Genomic DNA, 22,839 nt, shown 5'->3' with positions numbered 1-22,839 from the left:
TATTGGGAACATAACTCAGTGGTTGAGTGCTTGTCGGGGATTGATCCCCACCACCACAAAAATAAAAGAAAAAGTCTAATCAAACTGATTATATATAGATTACCAAAGTTTCCTTTGATTTTTTTTGAAGTACTGGAGATTAAACCTAGGGGGACTCTACCACTAAGCTCTAATCCCCCATCCTTTTTATTTTGAGTCAAGGTCTTGCCAAGTTGCCCAGGCTGACCTCAAACTTGTGATTTTCCTGCATCAGCCTCCTAAGTAGCTGGAATTGCAGGCATGCACCACTACACACAACTCAAATTTTCTTTTGAAAGATACTTCTTTATGAAAGATTTGTATCTTGGGATTGGGGCTGTAGCTCAGTGGTAGAGTGCCTAGTATTTAAGAGTCTGTGGCTTTGATTTCTAATACTGCAAAAAAGAATTAATATATTTTGGCATGCATTGTGGGATAGTGGATCCAATATATCTTCCTTTAGAAGGATGGCCAGTTATTGGAGTACCACTTATTAAGAAACTGTCCCTGTCCTACTGATGAAATTCCATTTTGAATAAACAATAATTCCTATACATACTTTTGTCAGTTTCTAGACATTCTATGCTAGTAATGTATTTACTCACACTAATATCAATATCATATTATTATTATTATTATTTTAGTTGTAGGTAGACACAATTATCTTTGTTTCATTTATTTATTTTTTAATGTGGTGCTGAGGATCAAACCCAGTGCCTCACACATGCAAGGCAAGTGCTCAACCACTGAGCTACAACCCCAGCCCAATATCATATTATTTTTATTCCTATTTTAAAAATTTAGTCGTTTTCTTTTCTTTTGGTGCTGGATACATGGCTTCCTGAATGCTAAGCATGTACTTTACCACCAAGCCACCCCTTTGTTCCCAAAAGTTTTATATCAATAGTGCTAAAAATATAATGGTAGCTAACGTTTGTTGTTGCCTACTACTAGTCTATATGCTTCACTGACATTGAATTCTTCATGGTCACAATTAGGTTGGTACTATCGTGATTTTCTCTTTTACTTAATTTACAGAATAGCTTAAACTATTGCATACCATAAACAATGCATTTGAAACTGTAAAATTTATTTTTTAGTATATTCACAGAGATTTGCAGTCAGCCCAATTTTAGAACCCTTTCTCTTACAGCCATTTTCTTACTCCCTTAATCTCTGAACAACCACAAAGCTACTAATTATAGATCTGCCTTTTGTAGAAATTTCATGTAACAAAATCATACAATCTTTGACCAATAGTTTCTTTTACACAGCATTTCTTTCAGGGTTCATCTGGGATATAGTGTATCTCTTTCCCTTTTATTGCTGGATGATAGTCTGTTGTGTGGATATAATTTTTCCATTCATCAGTTCATGGACATTTGTTTGGACTTTTGGGACCTCACACATAATACAGCTATAAAAATTTACCAATATCTTTTTGTATATACAGAGCTTTTAGGGATATTCCAAGGAGTGGAATTGCTGGGTCAATTAGAAACTGTATGTTTTTGAATGTGCAGAACTCCCAGGCTGTTTTTCCAAAATGGCTGAAGCATTTTCCATTCCTGCAGGAAGTGTATGAAATTTCCAGTGTCTCCACAGCCTTTCTAACATTTACATTTCGTTTTAATCATCCTAGTGAAGTGATGTGATTTTTTTGGGGGGGGGGGCGGTGAGGGTACAGGGGATTGAAGTCAGAGGCACTTGGCTACAGAGCCACATCCCCAGCTGTATTTTATATTTTATTTAGAGACAGGGTCTCGCTGAGTTGCTTAGGGCCTCACTAAGTTGCTGAGGCTGACTTTGAACTTGTGATCCCCCTGCCTCAGACTCCTGAGCCACTGGGATTTTGGGTGTGTGACACTGTGCCTGGCAAATTTATTAATTTCTTTTCAAGTACTGAGGACTGAATCCAGGGCCTTGCACATGCTAGACAAGTGCTGTACCACTGAGCTACATCTCAGCCCTTTTCTGATCTGTTCCTAATTTCTAGTCTAACTTCATCATGGTCAAATAATACACTTTGTTTTACAGTTTCTTTAATGCTCCAGGATATGTACATTTTTGGAGAATATTCCATGTACATGTGAAAGTAATTATATTTATTGCTATATCACATTTTACAGATGTCAATGTGATCCTTTTGATAAATATTTATTCACATTTTTAAAAAAACCCTGCTCATGCTCTCTACTATTGTTTAATTTATTTTGGGGGTGGTGCTGGGGATTGATCCCAGGGCCTTGCGCATGTGAGGCAAGCACCCTACAAACTGAGTTATATCCCCAGCCCCTACTATTCTGTGTATTATTGATGGAAGAGATTTTATATGGATGTCTGCTTCCCCCCCACCAATGTATCTCTTTTTCCTTCATGTATTATGAAGCTCTATTGTTAGATGTCTGCACATTTAAGATACTTTTCAGTGAATTGATATATTATTACAGTATCAGCATTCTGTTAGGCTCTTCTTTTCCTTTGGTCATGAAAGCTCTTTATATTACCTGGTAATTTTCTTTGCTCTGAAGTGTATTTTGTATAATATTAAATGTAGACTCTCTAAAACTTGATGATGTATGCCTGTAATTCTAGCTACTTGAGAGGCTGAGGCAGGAGGATTGCAAGTTCAAGGCTAGCCTCAGAAACTTAGTGAAACATTGTCTCAACATTTTAAAAAGGGATAGGGATATAGCTTGGTGATAGAACACCTTGGCTTCAATGCCCAGGATAAATAAATAAAATTTTAAAAAACCAAAAATGTATGTCAAATCCAAACCCACAGAGGAAAATGAGTTCAGTTCCCAAGAGAATAGTGAAACCATAACTATGTGAAACTTTATTTATATATTGGCATTAAATTAGTACTGCTCAAATTACATTGAGGATTTACAGTAAAATCTGAAAGTTCCTTCTAATGTACATATAAGTGGAGTCATGAAAGCTCTTTATATTACCTGGTTTATGACCTTACAGATTTAATTAAGTGAATGAAAACTGAATCTCTATTCCACATCCCATCTTTTATCACTACTAATAAAATCTATTCTTATTTTCAAGGTAGAATTTTAAGTGTCCATATTTCTCTTTTATTAATTTTTTAGTTATAGATGGACACAATACCTTAATTTTATTTATTTTTAATTTTTTATAGTTATAGATGGACAGAATGCCTTTATTTATTTTTATGTGGTACTAAGGATCAACCCCAATGTCTCACACATACTAGGCAAGTGCTCTGCCACTGTGCTACAGCCCCAGTCCAATACCTTTATTTTATTCATTTACGTTTTATGTGGAGGATTGAACCCCGCACCTCACATGTGCTAGGCAAATGCTCTACCACTGAGGCACATCCAGTCCCTAAGTGTCCATATTTCTTAAGCCACATTTGAGGAAGTCATATCTTAGGTTTGGATGTTATCTCTCCTCATCTTATACATAAAACTTCAACAGATTTAATATTGGCATCCATCATCTGTCAAATTCTTTACATTCTTCAAACCAATCAAATTTTATAATTCTCAACATTTTTTATGTCAATAAAATAAGGTTTGGAGTTACTGTATTTGATGTCTTTGTCAGACTGGACTTGTAGTTGCTATCTGGATTGGAATTAAAGGATGGGGAAGCAGAGATGGTTCTTGGCCTAAGTCTCTTTAACAGTAAAGAGGTAGAACAGAGCGCGAGGACCGTGAAGACCTGATGGTTGACAGCACAGCACTCTACCTCTTGGTGGTGAAACTAGGGCAGCAAAGGTATACTGAGAGGAATTATTTGAAATCGTCACAACAGCTGTTTAAATTTGAATAAATCTGCATGGGTAGGAGCAATGCCAGATGCAGCAGCCTCAGCCCAGCATGGCCACCATTGCTCTGCTCCTTCAGTGCTCAGCTTTTCTCCCTAGATGCCAGGTATGTGGAGATGTGCTGCTCTGGGATAGCACAGGCAAAATGGGGTGCATCCTTTCAATTACATTTAATGTGTCTGAGTATGCTGAGATTCAGTTCTACTATATTATTATCTCTATGGTCTCCTTTCTCATTATCCAGTTTCCTCTTTATTACTGTTCTTTTGGGTTAACTATTTTTTATGAGATTTTGAAAATTTTTTCAAACTTTATTTATTTATATGTGGTGCTGAGGATTAAACCCAGTGCCTCATATGCTAGGCAAGTGCTCTACCACTGACCTACAACCCCAGCTCTGGGTTAACTATTTATTAAGTACTGTTTTCATTTACCTTTTAAAAAAACAATTTCATTGTATCCTTCTCAGTGATTAAAATATACATATATAAAACATATGTATAAATGTAAAATATTTATCTTTTCAGTCTTTTTTTTTTTGAGAGAGAGAGAGAGAGAGAGAGAGAATTTTTTTAATATTTATTTTTTAGTTTTCGGTGGACACAACATCTTTGTTTGTATGTGGTGCTGAGGATCGAACCCGGGCCACACGCATGCCAGGCGAGTGCGCTACCGCTTGAGCCACATTCCCAGCCCTCTTCTCAGTCTTCATGAAATATTTTACCATTGAACTGGAAAGTAGAACCTAACAATCACAGAAGTCACATCAGCCTTAAACTTTTCTCTTGTAAATGTCTTGTTTATAATTTGAAATCCCCATGTTTTTATTTTCAATAACACAGATTATAAATTTCTCTAAGTTTCACTAGTCTCAATGGTATGTCTAGTTGTGACTTCATGTGGATTAACCATGTTTTAGTTTCACTGAACTTCTTGAATCTGTAAGTTTATATCTTCTACATATTTGAGAAACTTCATTATTTTTCAAATTTTTTACTGAATCACTTTTCTTCCTATAGGATATTATGATAGCCTTTTGGTATGTCATAGTCCCTTGATTCTTTGTTGCTCACAGAGAATTTGGAATTTTGTTATGACATTTTTAATATTATGACACTTTGGGTCTTTAAATCATATGGAGAAGGTAGATATCTGTATCACCAGACAATTAATAAAGTTGAGTTCAGTGTGCAAATTTCAGTGTTGAGAGTATAGCTTAATTGTAGAGTACTTGCTTAGCATGTTTAAGGCCCTTGCTTGAATTCTCAGCACTACCAAAAAAAAAAGGAAAAAATTCAAATTTAAGTAAGCATTCTATAGTTGTAGTTTCAATATGAATTTCATTTCAAAGGCCTTTTCCATGCTATTTATTCTATTACAAGCTAGCCTACATTGAGGGTAGAGGATGATCATCTCAGTCTTTTTTGTAAAGGTCTATGCTATATCTCATAGCCACCATAGAGTTGTCAGATGTTGGGGACATGTAAATGGAGGGGGAAAAATGGTATTTAGCTCTTTTCTCTCACTGTGAATCCACCTCCCTCACTGGCCTTTTGATAGTTGGTTTGAATATGAAATATTTGCCTCCATGTATGTTGTTTGCCAGAAATAGAGGAGCTATGGTAATCTCATGTCCATAGGGAGAAAAATGACCAAAATGGTATGCATTTGGTATATAAATTTGAAATTAGAATTACAAAATATGGAAGACAAGGTAATGGAACATATTTAAGGTCTTAAATTTCTGAAAAACATAAAGGAATGGAGACACTTGGGTAGGACAAAATGAAGAAATCTACAAGACACCATCACAAAGGGGAAAACACATTAGATGTAAACTCCTATAATCTTTTTCCCCCTCCTGCAATGTTGTAATAAAAAAATTACAAAGGCTGAGGATATACTTTAGTGACATAGACAACACCAGCCTAGTATATATAGCTCTCACACAGTGCAAAATTTACCTAAGAAAGGTAACATCTTGCTGTGAGGTATTAAAAGCTATGAAGAAAGGCCAAGAAATGATTGATTTAAGTTTGTGGATTCATAAAGATGACTGAGTACAGAAAGAGGCTCCAGTGACTATGTTTTTACTCCTAGTACTAACAAAAAGGGCACAGCAGAGGCCGCACAGGCCTACAAGGGGAAGAGAGAGAGTTGATCAGGAGACAGATAAGCAAGAAGAAAGCATCTGTCTTAGCATTTATTGGAGTTTTCACCACAAAGGCAAAGCAGGGCATGAAAAAGTTTAGGATCAAGTTTGAATAATTCTCATGGGTAAAGGCATAGGAAATATTACTATTTGTCTTAAGCCTTTCCCTGTGTTGATTTTTGGCAGGGGAAATACTGACTTTATATATTAGTTAGACAAAGCAAGTAGCTGAGAATTTGGCCTTTTGATGGTTGGTTTGAATATGAAATACATGTATGTTGTTTACTATATTGAGGAATAACTTAGCACATTTGGAGGGGCAGTCTCTGCCCAGACCCCCAGAATTTCAGTACATCCCAATATACAGGAAATACAATACATGGTCCTCAGATGGTCTGATGTTACACTAAACAACTCTGGGACAACGTCAAGAGATTTTCCACTGATAAGGAGAAAAATGCCAGGCATGGTAGTAATTCTGGAGACTGGAACAGGATTTGTAAGTTTGAGGCCATCCTCAGCAATCTAGCAAGACTGTCTCAAAATAAAAATAAAAAAAGATTGGTGATGTAGCTCAGTGAGATCGCCCCTGGTTCAATCAGAAGGGAGGAAAGGGGTTTTAAAAAAAGGACAAAGAAAGGAAAGAAAGAAAAGGTGAAATATTGCAGTACTTGTAATAAGTATGTACAGTACTTGTGGGCCTGGCCACAACAAAGTTCTCAGATAACTATGGCATTATTCAAGAAAATAGACCTGAAATGTTGTAAGATCAATAATATTTCTGCAGATTGTAAAAAGTATGATAATAGTATGAATTTGACAGTGATCAAGATGGAAGGCCTGGAATTATACTGTTGTGAGTGTATGAATTCAAACATTAGCAAATTCTAAGTAGAGATAAATGGTTTTGAAACCAAGGGGAAGGAGTCAGATCAACATGGAAAACATGATCAGCAGAATTAACTGGAAAGATAGTGGACTCCACTTTGGTGTCACTGCATTAATTGACAGCAGCTGCCTCCTGGGAAACCAGAAAAAGTTTTGTCAACTTTCAGAAATGTAGATAGTAACCTCTCTAAGAGGTAGCAGTAACTTCTATCAGATTTTCCTAAAGGTATGGGGTATAGAGCTGTATGTTTTGGCTGACATTATACCAGGATCACAGGCTAAGCTGACAGCAAGCTCGGGCACACAATCAAACCCCAAATATCAAAGTAAGAAAAGCAAATATTTTGTGTGCGATTTGTACCTGAGGAGCACTAGCGCACGGACATTGCTACCAAGAAGGTTCTGGTGAATTTGAACTCATCTCTAGTGCACAGAAGGAAGTCCTCTCCAGTGGCAAGGTCACCAGCAGTGAGTTTCTCAGGCAGGGCAATGTCTGGGCTGTGAACACTATACTGTCATTTATTAATGATACTGTCACTTGGAGACAAGGGGAAGGACGAGGCCAAACTGCACTAGTGATTTCACTCATCACCCACATGTGTTCATCATCAGGCAACTGTGAACAAGTTCCAGAGGTACCTATTGGTCTCATTTCACACAGTAAGGATGGCATCCAAGGCAAATTCATGAGCCATAACCACCCACACAAGGCAGCCCAGATTGATGTGATCACCTTTATTGTCATTGCCAACAGTAATGGCAATAATAGTTGGGCTTAACAGTAATAATCACACCCACAAGAGAACCATTTCATTACCACTCCTCACAAGAAACACATGGAACATGAAAGTGCACAGGTCTCTTCTGTTCAGGATTTATTGTTTAGCATGATTTGGAATACCTCTACAATGGCTGGATTGAAAGCCAAAGAAAGGGCTGCAGGCCTGATGGCAGCCATCAAGGGGCTGAGTTCTGATGGCTACACATGATAGAACCCAAAGTTGCTCAAACTTTAAATTTGGATCACTCAGGCTGAAACCTGATTGTGCTGGTCTGAGAGGCTGCACCCAAGGGCCACATTCAGAACCATGATGGTTTCGAGCACAGTAGAACATGACACCAGTTATGTTCAGTTTTTCTGTTTCCATGTGCATCAAAGGACAAATCCAGAACCAGTTTGTACTGCCAGTCCAAGCTGTTGCTAACTCAGGCATTCATAAGTGCTTTGCAGGCTATGTAACAGATGCACAGATTAAAGACAACACTCAGGCCTCTCCCTCACTCCCTGCACTGCCAATGTTATAGGAACTTCCATTCTCAAGGGGTTCAAGGGGTCTCTCTCTCTCTCTGCATGGTCATGAAATTGAGGTCTCTCACACTAGTAATTATATACCACTCATCCTTTCTCTACTCACTTTTCTTGCACTCTCACCTTTTATCTGAAAGGATCAGGTATAAGAGAACAAGGGCATTTAACAACATTAAATGTGTTAAACTGAAAAAGGCTTTCTCATAGTACTTGCACTCCCAAGATTTAGCCTGTTTAAGAGCATGACAAGCCAGGTATGGTCATGCGTGCCTGTCCTAGCAGCTTAGGAAGCTGAGGCAGGAAAATCACAAGTTCAAAGCCAACCTCAGCAACTTAGCAAGGTCCTAAGCAATTCAGTGAGACCCTGTCTCAAAATAAAAAGGGCTGGGGATGTGGCTCACTGGTTAAACACCCGAGTTCAATCCCTGGTACAAAAAAAAAAAAAAAAAAAAAGCATGACAAACCTAGGAAAGATTCTATACTGCTAAAATAGTATCGTTTGTATCCCAAAGACCCACTTTTACCTGGTGGCTATCCAGAAGTTGTAGCAACTGAAATGACTGAAATGAAATAGTATTGCTATGGAGGAAAGGAAAGACATATCACTCCAGAATGATCAAGGTAGAATCACAAACGTTCGAAATAAACCAGAACCATTCAGACAGTGGTGTCTGTTGGTGCACTAGATTTCAAGATAAGGGGACCCCAAACCCCTATATTAAATTTCTCTTGGATCTGAATCATGTTTGCTAAAGGTTGACTTTCCAACAGTCTTTTCCTTCATAAAGTTTTCTCCACTATGATGACACAAGTGAAGACCAACATATTTACAGAACTACAACCTTCCCATATATTTTACATCAGAAGTTCTTCCTTCTATTGCAAAGTCTCACATTTAGTAACTTTCTGGGAATTAGTGAAAGATTTTATATTTCCTTCCTTACAATGTGAAGAATCTTAAGGGATTTTTTTGTATTCCTCCCATTGAAAGGGTTTCTTTTCAGTGTGAGTTATTAAATGTTCAGTTAGTAGGTAAAACTTACTGTAGGCTTTCCCACATTCCTGACACTTAAAGGGTTTCTCTGTTGTGTGAATTTTCACATGATGAATTAGGTTTGAGGATGAACTGAAGGATTTCCCACATTCCTTACATTCATAAGGCCTTTCCCCAGTGTGAGTTCTTACATGCTCAGTTCGGCTTGAAGAAGTGGTGAAGGCTTTCCCACAGTACTTACACTTATAGGGTTTTACTCCAGTGTGAATACGAATGTGCTTGGTAAGATAAGAGAAATACTGAAAGGATTTTCCACATACATTACATTCAAATGGCTTTTCCACCATGTGAGTTTTTAAATGGTCAAGTAATAGATTGCATCTATTGTAGGCTTTCCCACATTCCTTACATTCATAGGGTTTCTTTCCAGTGTGAATGATTAGATGTTTACGTAGGTATGAGGAATTGAGGAAGGCTTTCCCACATTCCTTACATATATAGGGTCTCTCTCCACTGTGAGTTCTTACATGTCTACGTAGGTATGAGGACGCATGAAAGACTTTACCACATTCACCACATATAAAGGGTATCTCTCCACTATGAGTTTTTCTTACATGATTATGTAGGTATGAAGAATTAAGGAAGGCTTTTCCACACTCTTTACAAATATAGGGTCTCTCACCACTGTGAGTTCTTACATGTCTACGTAGGTATGAGGAAGAATGAAAGGCTTTTCCACATTCCCTACATATATAGGGTTTCTCCCCACTGTGAGTTCTTCTTATGTGGTTACGTAGATATGAGGAAGTGAGGAAGGCTCTTCCACATTCCTTACATATATAGGGTCTCTCGCCACTGTGAGTTCTTACATGTTGAGTAAGGCGTGAGGATGAAGCGAAGGCTTTCCCACATTCGTTACATTCATAGGGCTTCTCTGAAGCATGTGTTGGTTCATGTGTAGTAAGGCCTGAGCGCTTAGTGAAGGCTTTTCCACATTCCTTACATTTATAGGGTTTTTCTCCAGTATGAATTCTGAAATGTTCCATTAGCCGTGAGTAAGTAGTGAAGGGCTTCCTACATTCCTTACATTTAAAGGGTTTCTCCCCAGTATGGGTTCGCATGTGCCTATTAAGGTTTGAAGAACGTCTGAAGACTTTTCCACAAACCTTACATGCATTGTTTTTCATTGTGCGCATTTGAACAGGCACGGCAGGACTTGTAGAGTGAGTAAAATGCCCTGCTTTCCTTGTATTTTGAGTTTTCATGTGAGTCTTGAAATATGAGTGTTCACTGAAGATTTCTCCACACTGCATATAGTCACAAAGTTCCCCTGCACTGTGGTGTCCTGCCTGTTGATGAAGGGATGAATGATGGTTAAAAGACTTTTCAGACTTATTAATTCTACCTATCTGCAGACAGAAACAGTATTATGATGATTATTATTCTTACCACTTTGATTACATGCAAACATTCCCTGCTCTGTAAACTTCAAGCTGAATGAAGGAACCCAATTTCAAGGATCCTATGACATCCAGTCTACTCTTGGAAATGACTACTCTATATTTTTATGAAGTTCCTTTAGGAACCTCAGTGCCCAGTTACATGTGTAGGAATGTGTATTAGTGGAACTCTGAAGCCTCATGTTTTGAGCTAAAATCAGGATAAAACCCTAAATTCATCATATTCAGAGTATCTCCCTACTGGGTGAATGCTACTCAAAAATCTCTCATTTATGCTGATTTTCTATAAAGAAATTCCCAATCTTTTGATATTAATCTCCCTTGTTAATATTAGAATTCACCAATTCTATTGCCTTTTTCCTGTAAAACAATGAACAATGATAACATATTTATTTAGAGGATTTTTATGATTTTTAACAGCTTCATGACATTCTTATAGTTCCTGGCATGATTTCTTTTAAATTGAATTATGGAACAATAGTGCCAGAACCTTCTGGCATTTGCTCTAATCTTTAAACAACTGTTTAGATATTTACAAAATTGAGGCCATGTGAGGTGGTACGTGCCTGTAATCTCAGTGGATGAGGAGCCTGAGGCAGGGGAATTATAAATTCAAAGCCAGCCTCAGCTACAGCAGGCACTAAGCAACTCAGTGAGACCCTTTCTCTACATAAAATACAAGAGGACTAGGGATGTGGCTCAGACATTGAGTGCCCCTGAGTTCAATCCCTGGTACCCTCTCCACCAAAAAAAAAAAAAAAAAGATATTTACAAAATTAAGCCAGCAGAATGGCATTCACCTAGAATCATAGATACTCAGGGGCTAAGGCAGGAGGATTGTTAAGTTCAAGGGCAACCTGGGCTGGGAATGTAGCTCAGGGTAGTGTTGGCCTAGCTTGCACAGGACCAGGATTCACTCTTTAGCACCATTCCCCCCTCCCCCCAAAATATTCACAATACTGCCTTAAAAGTCAATGTCTAGTTACACATGTGGGACTATGTAATTATGGGATCTCTGAAGGAATAGGTTTTATGACAGACAGGTTTGGGACATGTTAAAAATTCAAATTCATCACCTTCAGAATATACTCCTTCCTAGGTGAATGCTACTTATTTTCTATAAGGGAATTGGCAATGTTCTCTGAGTAGAAAACAACAAATATCCATGTTAATCTTACTGTTTGTATCCCACTGGAAGTCTGTCCCCTCAAAAAATCCTGCTGAAGTGTTGCCTCTTTGGTGTTAAGTAGCATTTTCCATTCTGAAGATAAACAGAAAAATAAAATTAAAGTTTGGAGCAGAAATGGTAGACTTAGGAGTTAAAAATAATAGGACTCATTTATATTTGTTATCAAATTAAAACTGGTTAAAAAGAAAGAAAAGTCTGGAGCTGGGGTTGTCGTTCAGTGGTAGAGTGCCTGCCCAGCATGTGAGAGGCACTGGGTTCGATCCTCAACACCACAAAAACATAAATAAATAAGGGTTAAGGTTAAAAAGAAAAGTTTGACCATTTTGAACTAGGTTAAAACTTTGGTGACAGCTAAAGATGTGAATCACAGTTTTAGACATTTATTAAAAATTAATTCTTTGAAAAATAAAACTGATGGTTAACAACAAAAAATATTATTAGGCATAAAAAGGAGCAAAAATCTGGACATAAACCATATAACAAAATAATAAAAAAGGTCATTTTGTGAGATCACAGGAAAGTCTGAATAGACAGAAAGTGAGCATATAAGAAGTTCTTTACTTTCTTACCTTCTCAGAGAAATGACCTGAAATGTCTGATATCAAGTGCATATTAAAAAGTTCCCCTTAACACTCTCAAATACACTATGTGTCCTTGATGGGGACTGTTATTCATAAACACTCACCTTGGAGATCTCCACTCTGCACAGTCCACAGATCCTCTTCTTGTTCCAACCAGTAGATGAGACTAGGTTTAATGGGCTCACATCCTGTATACAGGGAAAGATACATTCATGAAAGAGTTTCAGATAAAAGATCATTAAACATTATGATCCAGGAACTATATTTCTAACAGATGTAGGGAATCATAAAAGGGCTATGCATGCAAAAATCATCTCTTTCTATGCCCCCAAAAGATCTTTGAACCCTGAAACCCAAACACTAACACCTTGATTCAAATAGAAAATATAGTGAAACAAAAATTACCCCATTGATTCTCACATGACACTGCATCAGAATCATGTGGGTGGCTTGTTAAAACTCACATGACAGGTATCTACCTGGAGTTTCTGATTCAATAGGTCAAAAGAAGAAACTGGTAATTTACATTTCACTTTTGTGGGGGTAGTCCTAGTGATTGAATCTCAGTACCTTGTGCATGTTAGGCAAGTGATCTACCACTGAGCTGGAAATAAAAAATAATTTTTATTTCCCATGGGGTGATGGCAACAATATTCTTCTTGGACTCACATTTTGATAACCACCAATATGTATTAAAATGTACAGTAGTCCCCCCCTATAGTTTTACTTTCATGGTTTCTTACAATCCATCCTATCTAAACATATTAAATATAAATTTCCAGAAAAATATTCACTAGTTTTAAATTGCATACCATTTTGAGTAGCTTGATAAAATCTCATGCTATCCTACTCTGTCCTACAGGGGATATGAATCATCCCTTTATCCATCATATCCACACTCTATATGCTTCCTGCCCATTAAGTCATTTAGTAGCTGTTTCACTTATGGTTGATTATCACAGTATAACATTGCTTGTGTTCAAGTAATCCTTATTTTACTTAACAACAGACCCAAAGAGAATAGTAGTGATGCTGCCAATTTGAAAATGCCAAAGAGAAAACTTAAAGTGCTATATTTAAGTGAAAGTTGAAAGTTCTTGATTTAAAAAGGAAAAAAATATACATGCTTAGGCTGCTAATATCTACAATAAGAAAAAAATCTTCAATCTGTGAAACTATAAGGAAGAAAAAAGAAATTCATGTTGCTTTTGTTTTTGCACCTCAAAACATGATAACTGTTCAGTTCTAAGAACATTTCCAGACATCCATTGGGGGTGTCTTAGAATATATACCTTAGAATAAAGATGGACCACTGTACTAGGGAAGAGACTATGCCCCTGTTATTTCCCAACATAGTCAGAGTTGACATCACTGATGCTGCAGCACAGCAAGTACAGAACACCCATCTTCCCTAAGCTACAAGGAATGATGACAGTCTTACCTACTGAGGCCAGGTTCTGGTAGTTCTCTAGCATCACATCTCTGTACAGGTCTCTGTGCATTTGATCCAATAGAATCCATTCCTCTTGGGTGAAATCCACAGCCACATCCTCAAAGGTCACCAAGTTCTTAAAAAAAGAAAGTCACCAAGTCCTAAAACATTACATACATGCATGCAAGCAAACCTAAGTAACAAGTAAAATAGCAACATTTCCACCAATGTTCACTAGAGAAAGAGGAATTGAGACCAATGCCTACACAGGGATCTGAGGCTTCCATTGTCTACCAAGGCTTTCGTGGTCCTAGGAACTTTTTTCTCTATCTACACTCAATTTAAGGTTGATCTTCCTCAGTCATGTGGCTTTAATGGCTCTTCTGGCACCTGAACTGATCTCACCACAACCAGAATACAAGTCCTTTTCTTATTTTGTACTATTAAAGTACATTCCTGGAGGCTGGGGATGTAGTTCAGCAGCAGAACACTTGACTAGCATGTTTGAGGCCTTGGTGTCCATACCAGTACCACACTTGAGCCTTTAATCCCTGCTTCTTGGGAGGCTGAGGCAGGAGGATTGCAATTTCAAGGCCAGCCTCAGCAACATAAGTGTGAAGATTAATTCATAATTACTGAGATAATGGGATGATTTTTACCAGAGGCTCCACTCTAGAAATTCAGCTGGAGACTGAGTCCTTGAGTTTGTCTCTACTTAATTTAAGAAACTTTGAAGATATATCTGTCTAAAAATGTGCCTACCTGTAAAGACAAGCTGGTCATTTTGTGAGACATGGTGTCTGCATACCTGATAACAATTTGTCAGACAGTCTGCCACCATGCTTTCTGTCTTACTCTTTTCTTGAAGAAGGCAGACTGGGCCCCTAGACAGAAGAAAGCCTAAAAAAGAGAGACAGAGAGAGAGCATGAGAACCCAGAGCTGACCACAATTCTTACTCATATGTCAGTAAATTAGTCCACTCTAGCATGAAACCCCATATAATCCAACACACTCTACATACAGACATACAATTGCCATACAATGTCAGAGTAGTCCTTTCTACCTAGAGCCAATAGAAGGGACGATAAACTATGCTGCCCACCAGGAAAAGACAACAGTCTCATTTTACTAGGAAGACATTTCAGGCCAGGGGAGATGTGACACTTTATTTCTCCATGGTGATAAATGACATGAGGGAGATTATGCAGCACCTCTTTTCAAAAGACACATGCTAGGGAGCTGACTTCATAACCGCATTCTCTAGCCCCCAGGGTTCCCCCTAAATGAACTAAACAAGATAGAGTGACTGCTCCAGCATTGACTCTACATTATACAGGGGGGGGGGACCTAAATCAGATAGCCCCTAGGCTATATCAAATCCCCATTCTTTCTAATAACATAGTCCCCAGAGAACTTGGCATTGCAAATGAAATTTTGTAGGTGTTCAGTGGTCTGGATCTTGTAAAGACATCCCTCAAAGATTCCACTCCAAAAGATTGCACCTCATACAAACTACCAGCCAAAATAAAGGGGTGTGACACTCTATAGACCTTTTGAATTCTAGATGCAACATTTCAAAACTTGAATGAATTTTAACATATCTTAAGGCTTTCAGTTTCAAATAGAGACAAGAGAAAGTTAAAGGTACAGTAGAAGCCTCTCAAGCACCTGGTCCACATTATCAGGCAGACCCAATAATCCTCAAAGTGTCCATGGGTAAACAGTGTGAACTATTGGAAGCCTCTAGCAAGCACCAACAGGAGAATCACACAACAGACCTTTGGTACTTGTAAGCAACTCTGTGCGCGCTCTCTCTCTTTTTCCCAATGCTGAGGATATAACAAAGCTTAAAGAATGCTAGGCAAGCATTCTACCAGAGTTACAGCCCTCACAATTATCCCTTTTTTGAAGATAACTATTCTATTTTTAAGAGACATGCTGTCAGTACCTGGAAGAATAACCATGGACATTAAGTGATTAAAATAGAACTGAGGGAGCTGGGGTTGTAGCTCAGTGGTAGAGCGCTTGCCCAGCACAAGAGGCACTGGGTTCAATCCTCATAACAATAAATAAAAGTATTGTGTCCCATCTACAACTAAAAATATTTTAAAAAATAGAACTGAGTAATTCAAGAGCACATGGCCCAAAAAGCATAAATTACTTACTGTCAACCTCTATCAGTTTCCAAATCTCTTCTATGGAGCCAATAACAAGTTCATAGAAAATAGCAAGAAATGGAGGAATATTTAAACATTCTATGAGAATGCAATCGACATCAAATTGTGTGACTTCCTCAAATAACCTATGACTCTTCAAAAGTCAACATAACAGGGGCTGTGAGTTTAGCTCAGTAGTAGAGCTCATGCTTAGCATGTATTAGGCTCTTGGTTTGATCTCCAGATCCTCAGTTCCAAGAAGAAAAGAAACAATAGAAACCACTCTAAATGAAAAGGCACTAAAAAACATGAATAATTGCAACATATAAACTTCCAATGTATCTGAGATCCAAAAACTCCCAACTCTAAGCAGTGTATGTTGGAATAGTGTGGAAAATTTCAGTTGTTATACAAAACAAACTTTAGATGACATTATTATTATTTTTATTTTTTGGTACTGGGGATTGAACTCACGGGCATTCAACCACTGAGCCACATGCCCAGCCTATTTTGTATTTCATTTAGAGACAGGGTCTCACTGAGTTGTTCAGTGACTCGCCTTTGCTGAGCTGGCTTTGGACTCACTTATCCTCCTGCCTTCGCCAACCGAGCCGCTGGGATTACCGGCGTGTGCCACTGCGCCTGCCTAAATGACATTATCATTTTTAACTTTGTTACGGTGAAACAGTATTGTGGTAAGTAAGGCAATGCCCTTATCTTTAGAAGATGCATTTCCGAGTATTTAAAGGAAAAGTTTCATGTTCTCAATTTATATTCAACGATAATTTATATTCAAATGATAATTTACCAAGAAATGTTCTTAATTTCCTGAAAAGTGGGCAAACATGCACAATGCTAAAAATTGGTACATCTGCCACTATATTTATTACATATGTTAATTCGTATTTTTTGAAAGAAAAATGTGAGGGAAAAAAAACATGCATGCATACAGGAGGTGGGGCAGAGGGCTTACCTTCAAAGCCCGGTGTTCAATTCCTACTACCACAGAATAACCTGAACAACAACAACACATGCTGTAATGAATTCAATTATTCTAGCACCACTGATAAAGCTGCCATCTCTTTTTCCTGGCGGCCCCCGTTTTGAAGCTCTGTGGGGACGTACAAGCTTTGGAACTTCGGAAGAGAAACCTGTATCTATGCAGATACAGGTTTTTCCAGTAAGAAAACCTGTATCTGCATAGAAGTAGTCGCACCCTAGACACCTAAAAATCTACATTATCTTTCTATCCGAATGTCATGTATAAACTAAATACCGTCAAAGACAATGCCAAACTTTCAGATAAAACATTCTTTTAAGAAAGAAGTAGAGGCTCTTGTGAACCAACTTGTACCCAATACTGACCTGAACTCGCCAGAATGCCAATCCGTCAGGAGAGTGGGCACTGAGTCTGGAGCCAACGTTACTAAATCGCGGAAATTCTCTTCCCTCTGGGAAACGATTTCGGAAAGACTGCTTCGCAGGCTTTGGAAAAGAGGAGCGCCGCGGAAGAAAGCACCGGAGGGCGCGCCCCGGCCACACTTCCTGACCCAGCGCCCCCCGGCGCCTCTCGGACCCGAGAGCCGGGAAGGATGCGCGGCCCTAGGCACGCCAGCGAAGCCGGCCTGGTCCCTTTATGGGGGTCCGCTGCCACCCAGCTGCCACCACTGGGAGACCCCGCACGCAGAATCCACCCTAGGCGGGGAGAGGTGCACCATGAGGAAGGCACTTGACACTACGCGGCGGAGCCGGCGCCCGCTGACGTCACTTCCGCTCTCAGGCTTCGGCCTTCAAGGGGGTTCCTCAGGCATCAGCCACGTCGAGCCACGTCGGCCCGGCCAGGCGCGGACATTCTAACTTCCTCTCCGGGGAGGATGAGGCTGACACACAGGTCGTTTCGTTGCAGGAGGCAGAACCCGGCGCGGCGGCCGAGGGCTAAGTGAGAGCCAGGCCTGGGGGTGGGGCTGGGGGTGGGGCCAGGCCCGTGCCGACTCCGCCCACAGCCGCAGAGCCCGCTGCTGCTTCACGTAGAAGCGTGGCACGGCTTTTCCGTTCTCTCTTTGTGGGTCTTTATGGTTCCTTAATTCATTAACTTATCTGAATACCATGCAAGACTCTAATAGTTTATTCCTTTGTGTTTTCAGTGTAATCATATTTTCTGCAAACTTATTTTTTTCTTGTTATTTTTGGATTTTGCCAGAGGGCCTGGGACCTCCCCCCCAACTCCCCGGCCCCCATGCGACAATTCAAAATAACCACTAATATTACCGAGTATTCTCCAAGAGTTATTCAGAAGTGTGACGTAACCCCAACAAGAATGCCAACATTTTCTAAAAGCAGTTAGGCATATTGATACTTATGTTAATATCGAAGAACAAATATCTGATGATAAACAAAGAAACACTGAAAAACAAAATGGATGATAACCTACAGATATTAAAAAAAATATTAAAAAGCGAGGTGATAAGCAACTCAGTGAGACCCTGTCTCTAAATAAAATAAAAAATAGGGTGGGGATGTGGCTCAGGGGTCCAGTGACCCTGAGTTCAATCCCGGGTACCCTCCCCCAAATATTATAAAGCCTCTGTAATTAACAGTGTATGGTACTTACATATGAACAGGAAGCGGATAAATAGAATGTCTCCAAGTAAATTCAATAACATGGAAATTTGATTCAAGTATATTCTAGATCAATGGAACAGAAATGCACTTTGGAATGAAAGGTGCTAAAACAACTGGTAAACCATCTGGAAAAAGATGAAATTAAGCCTGTTCCTTTTACAATATACAACAATAAACTCCAAATGAATCTAGAATCTAAATGTATAAAATAAAACATACGCATACGTAGGGTATTTCAGTGATTTTTTTTCTTTTTTCTTTCTTTTTTTTTTTTTGCTATTAAGGGGAAAAAAATGTAACCAGGAGGTGGCAGTAGTAAGGAAAATGATGTAACCAGGAGGTGGCAGTAGTACACAAGCTTTATTTGGGTAGTGCTTTGGCAGGCGAGAAGTTGATCCTCTGTGCCCAATGGGTTTCATGACTGATAAAATTAGACAAGCCTATAAAGTAAAACATAACCATTTTCCTCTATTGTCTATTAGGTATACTTTTGGGTTGTATGAAGCACAATGTTTAAATTTAGTGGGAGGAAAATATATACATGGCTATTCATATATTTTCTTTTTTTGAGGGGGACACTGAGGATTGAACTCAGGGACACTTGACCACTGAGCAACACCCCCAGTCCTATTTTTCTAGTATTTATTTTTTAGTTGTAGTTGAACACAATACTTTTATTTTATTTATTTATTTTTATGTGATGCTGAGGATTGAACCCGCAGGGCCTCGCACATGCTAGGTGAGTGCTCTATCACTGAGCCACAACCCCAGCCCTCTCCAGCCCTATTTTGTATTTTATTTAGAGACAGGGTCTCAATGAGTTGCTTATCACCTTGATTTTTTACTGTGGTTGGCTTTGAACTCTATCCTCCTATCTTAGGCCCCAGGGCCTCCGGGATTAAAGGCGGGCACCTCCATGCCTGGCTCCTATATATTTTTTTTTTTTTAAATAGAGAGTGAGAGAGAGGGGGACAGAGAGAGAGAGAGAGAATTTTAACATTTATTTATTTTTTCTTAGTTCTCGGCGGACACAACATCTTTGTATGTGGTGCTGAGGATCAAACCCGGGCCGCACGCATGCCAGGTGAGCGCGCTACCGCTTGAGCCACATCCCCAGCCCCTCCTATATTTTCTTGTGTTAAAATATTTTCCATATATATATATATATATATATATATATATATATATATGTAATCTATTTAATTACCTTGCATCTTTGCTCCCTATACCTAGGGGTTTTAAAGTCACTAAGTAATCATACCATTATATTTGCTTTACCTGGCATTAGCTAACTAAGTTTGAAATTCCTTTTTTGTTTTCGCTGAGCTCCTGGCCACTTAAAGCGGCAGTCTTCCTTCCACCCCTTACTTTTATTTTATTTGTTGTAGTCTTCAAGGGCTAGAGCCTAGGTCTTTAGTTTCTCTAGCTGATAAGAGTAAAAGAGGAGAGAGACAGGGATCAGGTGTCTCTTGACAATTGCATCCTGAAATGGCCCCTGTCTACAGGACCACAGAATAATTAGCACCCCACATATCCCCTTATATTTTTAAATTATTTTATTTGCAACCTAGGGCCGAGCTCCTGCTAGGCAAGTGCTCTTTTACTTAACTACATCCCCAACCTATCCCCTCCTTTTAACTTTAAGGGTCTAAGAAATCTTCCTGATGATGGTACCCAAAGATTCAGTGTCTATTGAGGGCCTGCCTGTGGGAGGCAGACATAGCATGTGACCAGTGTTTGCCTCCCCTTTTGATCAGTGTGGCACTGTAGGTCACCCTGTGATCTGGTTGCTTAAGTAACCAAAGATAGTAGCCCCGATCTTTAGGGTTGAGAAAACGCAAATGTGTCTTTGTGCATGGGCACATCCCCAGGGATCCCCAGGGATCGAGCTACCCTCACCTGTTCCTTTGTGATATTAACCCTTGCCCTGTTTGGGATAGAATGTTCCATGGAAATTTGTGCGTCCCCTTCTCTTGCTTTGCCTTTGAGAGTGGCCTTCCTAGATGTCAGGCAGCCTGCTGACAGCAGGCATCATGAAGTTAGACTCAATCCTCTGAAATCTGATCCCTTGCCTCATTTGAATGGCTTCTCCTCCATAAAAGGGATCAGGATGCACTCTTTCTCTTTCTGCGGACCCTTAGTGTCAGAAGAGCTGTCTCAGGACCCCCAAAGAAAAAGGTATTTCTCTCTCTTGTGTGGTTATTTCAGGCAGCCCAGTTCCCCTGGAGTGACCCCTGAGTGTTTTAGTTGCATGTAACACATCCCTGGGTGGCAGGTGTGAGTGTTTAAGTCGCCAGGAATGTGACACCTGCCCTTTGCTTCCAAGATGGTGCCTATTGCCATATCTTCAAATGGCAGATGGGCAAAAAAGAACAAATATTGTCTTCACAATGCAGAAAAGTTGGAAGGGATGAGAAGGACAAATGTTTTGTCCTCATAAGGCAGAGGAAATGGAAGGCCAGATGGCTCTCTGTAGTCTCTTTTACAGTTTATTAATAACACTGTGGGGGTGGAACCCTTATGACTTAATCACGTCCCCCAAAGACCCTCATCTCTAGATACCATCACAATGTGAATGAAGAGCAAATGGTGAAGGTGGGAAACTTATCCCTTTGTTTCTGCATTCCTCTGCTTGAAACCCCTGTTAAATTCTCATGGAAGTGTTAGGTATTGAAAAAGACAAACCCCAGAATAATGTGGCCTGGGGAGAAGGAGTGAAGGAGTCACTGTCTTTCCAAGTGACAAGACAGGCCCTGGGGAGGAAATTTCCATCCAGTTTGAAATGACAGTTTCTGAGAAGAAGCCAAAGCATTGATCCCACCCTAAACTGACCCCCACCAACCATCTGGCCCAGTAAAGATAAATCCTGGGTACTGACCACTGACCCACATCCACTAACCCCACACCTTCCATCTGGCCTAGTAAGGATAGCCCAAACTGACACGTTCATTATTGATTCACCTCTCAGTGTAACCATATAAGCCTAACACCCACCCCACTTTGGCCAATGGCTCATTTTCCACCAGGAAAATGGGTCAATCAGAGGCATCATTCCATTCCTGAATAAAAGCTGTGCTGGGCTGGTTTGTAAAGTTTGCATCTAGCCCAGTCCTCTTGCACTAACAGAAGGAAATAACATTTCCCTCAAGATGCACCACAACTGCCTGCAGCTGCCACTAGTCATAACCAGTGCAAAACCCAGAGGCACAAATGTATAACATCAAGCAAAAGAAAAAAGCTCACATAATAAATTAATTCCCATTGTGGTAATATATGTCATAAGAAAAACAAGAGACATGTATGAGAAGGGATTCTAAGGATGTTAGATCAAGAATTGTGGAATATAACACTAGACAGGGCCAACTATTGAAATAGGAAAACAACAGGATTTCATATATAAGCTCATGGACCTGGGTGCTGCCTTTAACTGTTAAATTGTTTGGATGACTTGAACTTAAACTCAGTGGTGACCTACAGTGAGTGGGGGTGATATGCCAAAGAGATTCCCTGGCATAATATGAAGGAAAGTATCCTAGAGGTATAGGAATGTTGTACTGAATTTTTTTCTTTTTGGTGGTACTGGGAATTGAACTCAGGTGTGCTTTTTCACTGAGTTGCATCACCAGCCATTTAATTTTTTTTTTAAATGTTTGAGACAGGGTCTTGTTAAATTGCTGCGGCTGGTCTTGAACTTGAGATTCTCCTGCCTTGGTTTCCCTAGTTACTGGGATTACAGTCATGCACTGCAACTAGGTTTCCCTAGTTACTGGGATTACAGACATGTCCAGCTCCTAAATTTATTATGTGATCAGCACTGCCTTCCTTAATTAGCCTATATGGAGAACTCAGAAGGCACTGTCTTCATAAAGGTATTCAGAAACGGATCAGTGATGAGAGAACTTCTATCCTTGAAAAGCTCTGTGTTTACACTCCTTTATATACCAGGTATGACTGAGATATTTTCCCCAATTTCAGTGCTGCTGATGAGAACCCATATTAGCAGAAATCAAGTGAACAGCCCTTAACCATCAAAGACCATAAGGCCACATCAGATGTCTTGGGCAGGTGGAACTTACTAGTAATAAAAATACTTTGGCCTACAGAGCTCAATGGTGGTGGCAAGATTATCAGTGTCCCAAGGATTATCATCAATAAGAGGACACATTGACAATATTTAGAGAAATAGTAAACACAGGTTTAGGGTCACATGTAAAATTAGGGCTAAAGTC

At 39.4% G+C, this 22,839-nt stretch overlaps 1 protein-coding gene across 1 annotated transcript; it reads right to left on the bottom strand.

The window, feature by feature from the left end:
- Nucleotides 1-1,087: 1,087 nt before the first annotated feature.
- Nucleotides 1,088-17,945, bottom strand: LOC101959458 (uncharacterized). Its single transcript, XM_040291099.2, is given in 7 exon segments — nucleotides 1,088-9,245; nucleotides 9,247-10,518; nucleotides 11,808-11,890; nucleotides 12,504-12,587; nucleotides 13,841-13,967; nucleotides 14,640-14,731; nucleotides 17,354-17,945. Coding segments are annotated over 6 exon segments (1,644 nt in total). The 5' UTR covers nucleotides 14,673-14,731; nucleotides 17,354-17,945; the 3' UTR covers nucleotides 1,088-9,200.
- Nucleotides 17,946-22,839: the final 4,894 nt, after the last annotated feature.

This window comes from Ictidomys tridecemlineatus, chromosome 2 (genome assembly GCF_052094955.1).
Source record: "Ictidomys tridecemlineatus isolate mIctTri1 chromosome 2, mIctTri1.hap1, whole genome shotgun sequence".
NCBI classification, from domain to species: domain Eukaryota; kingdom Metazoa; phylum Chordata; class Mammalia; order Rodentia; family Sciuridae; genus Ictidomys; species Ictidomys tridecemlineatus.
The sequence above is the reverse complement of the archived record's forward strand: the minus strand, read 5'-3'. Positions and strand labels throughout refer to the sequence as shown.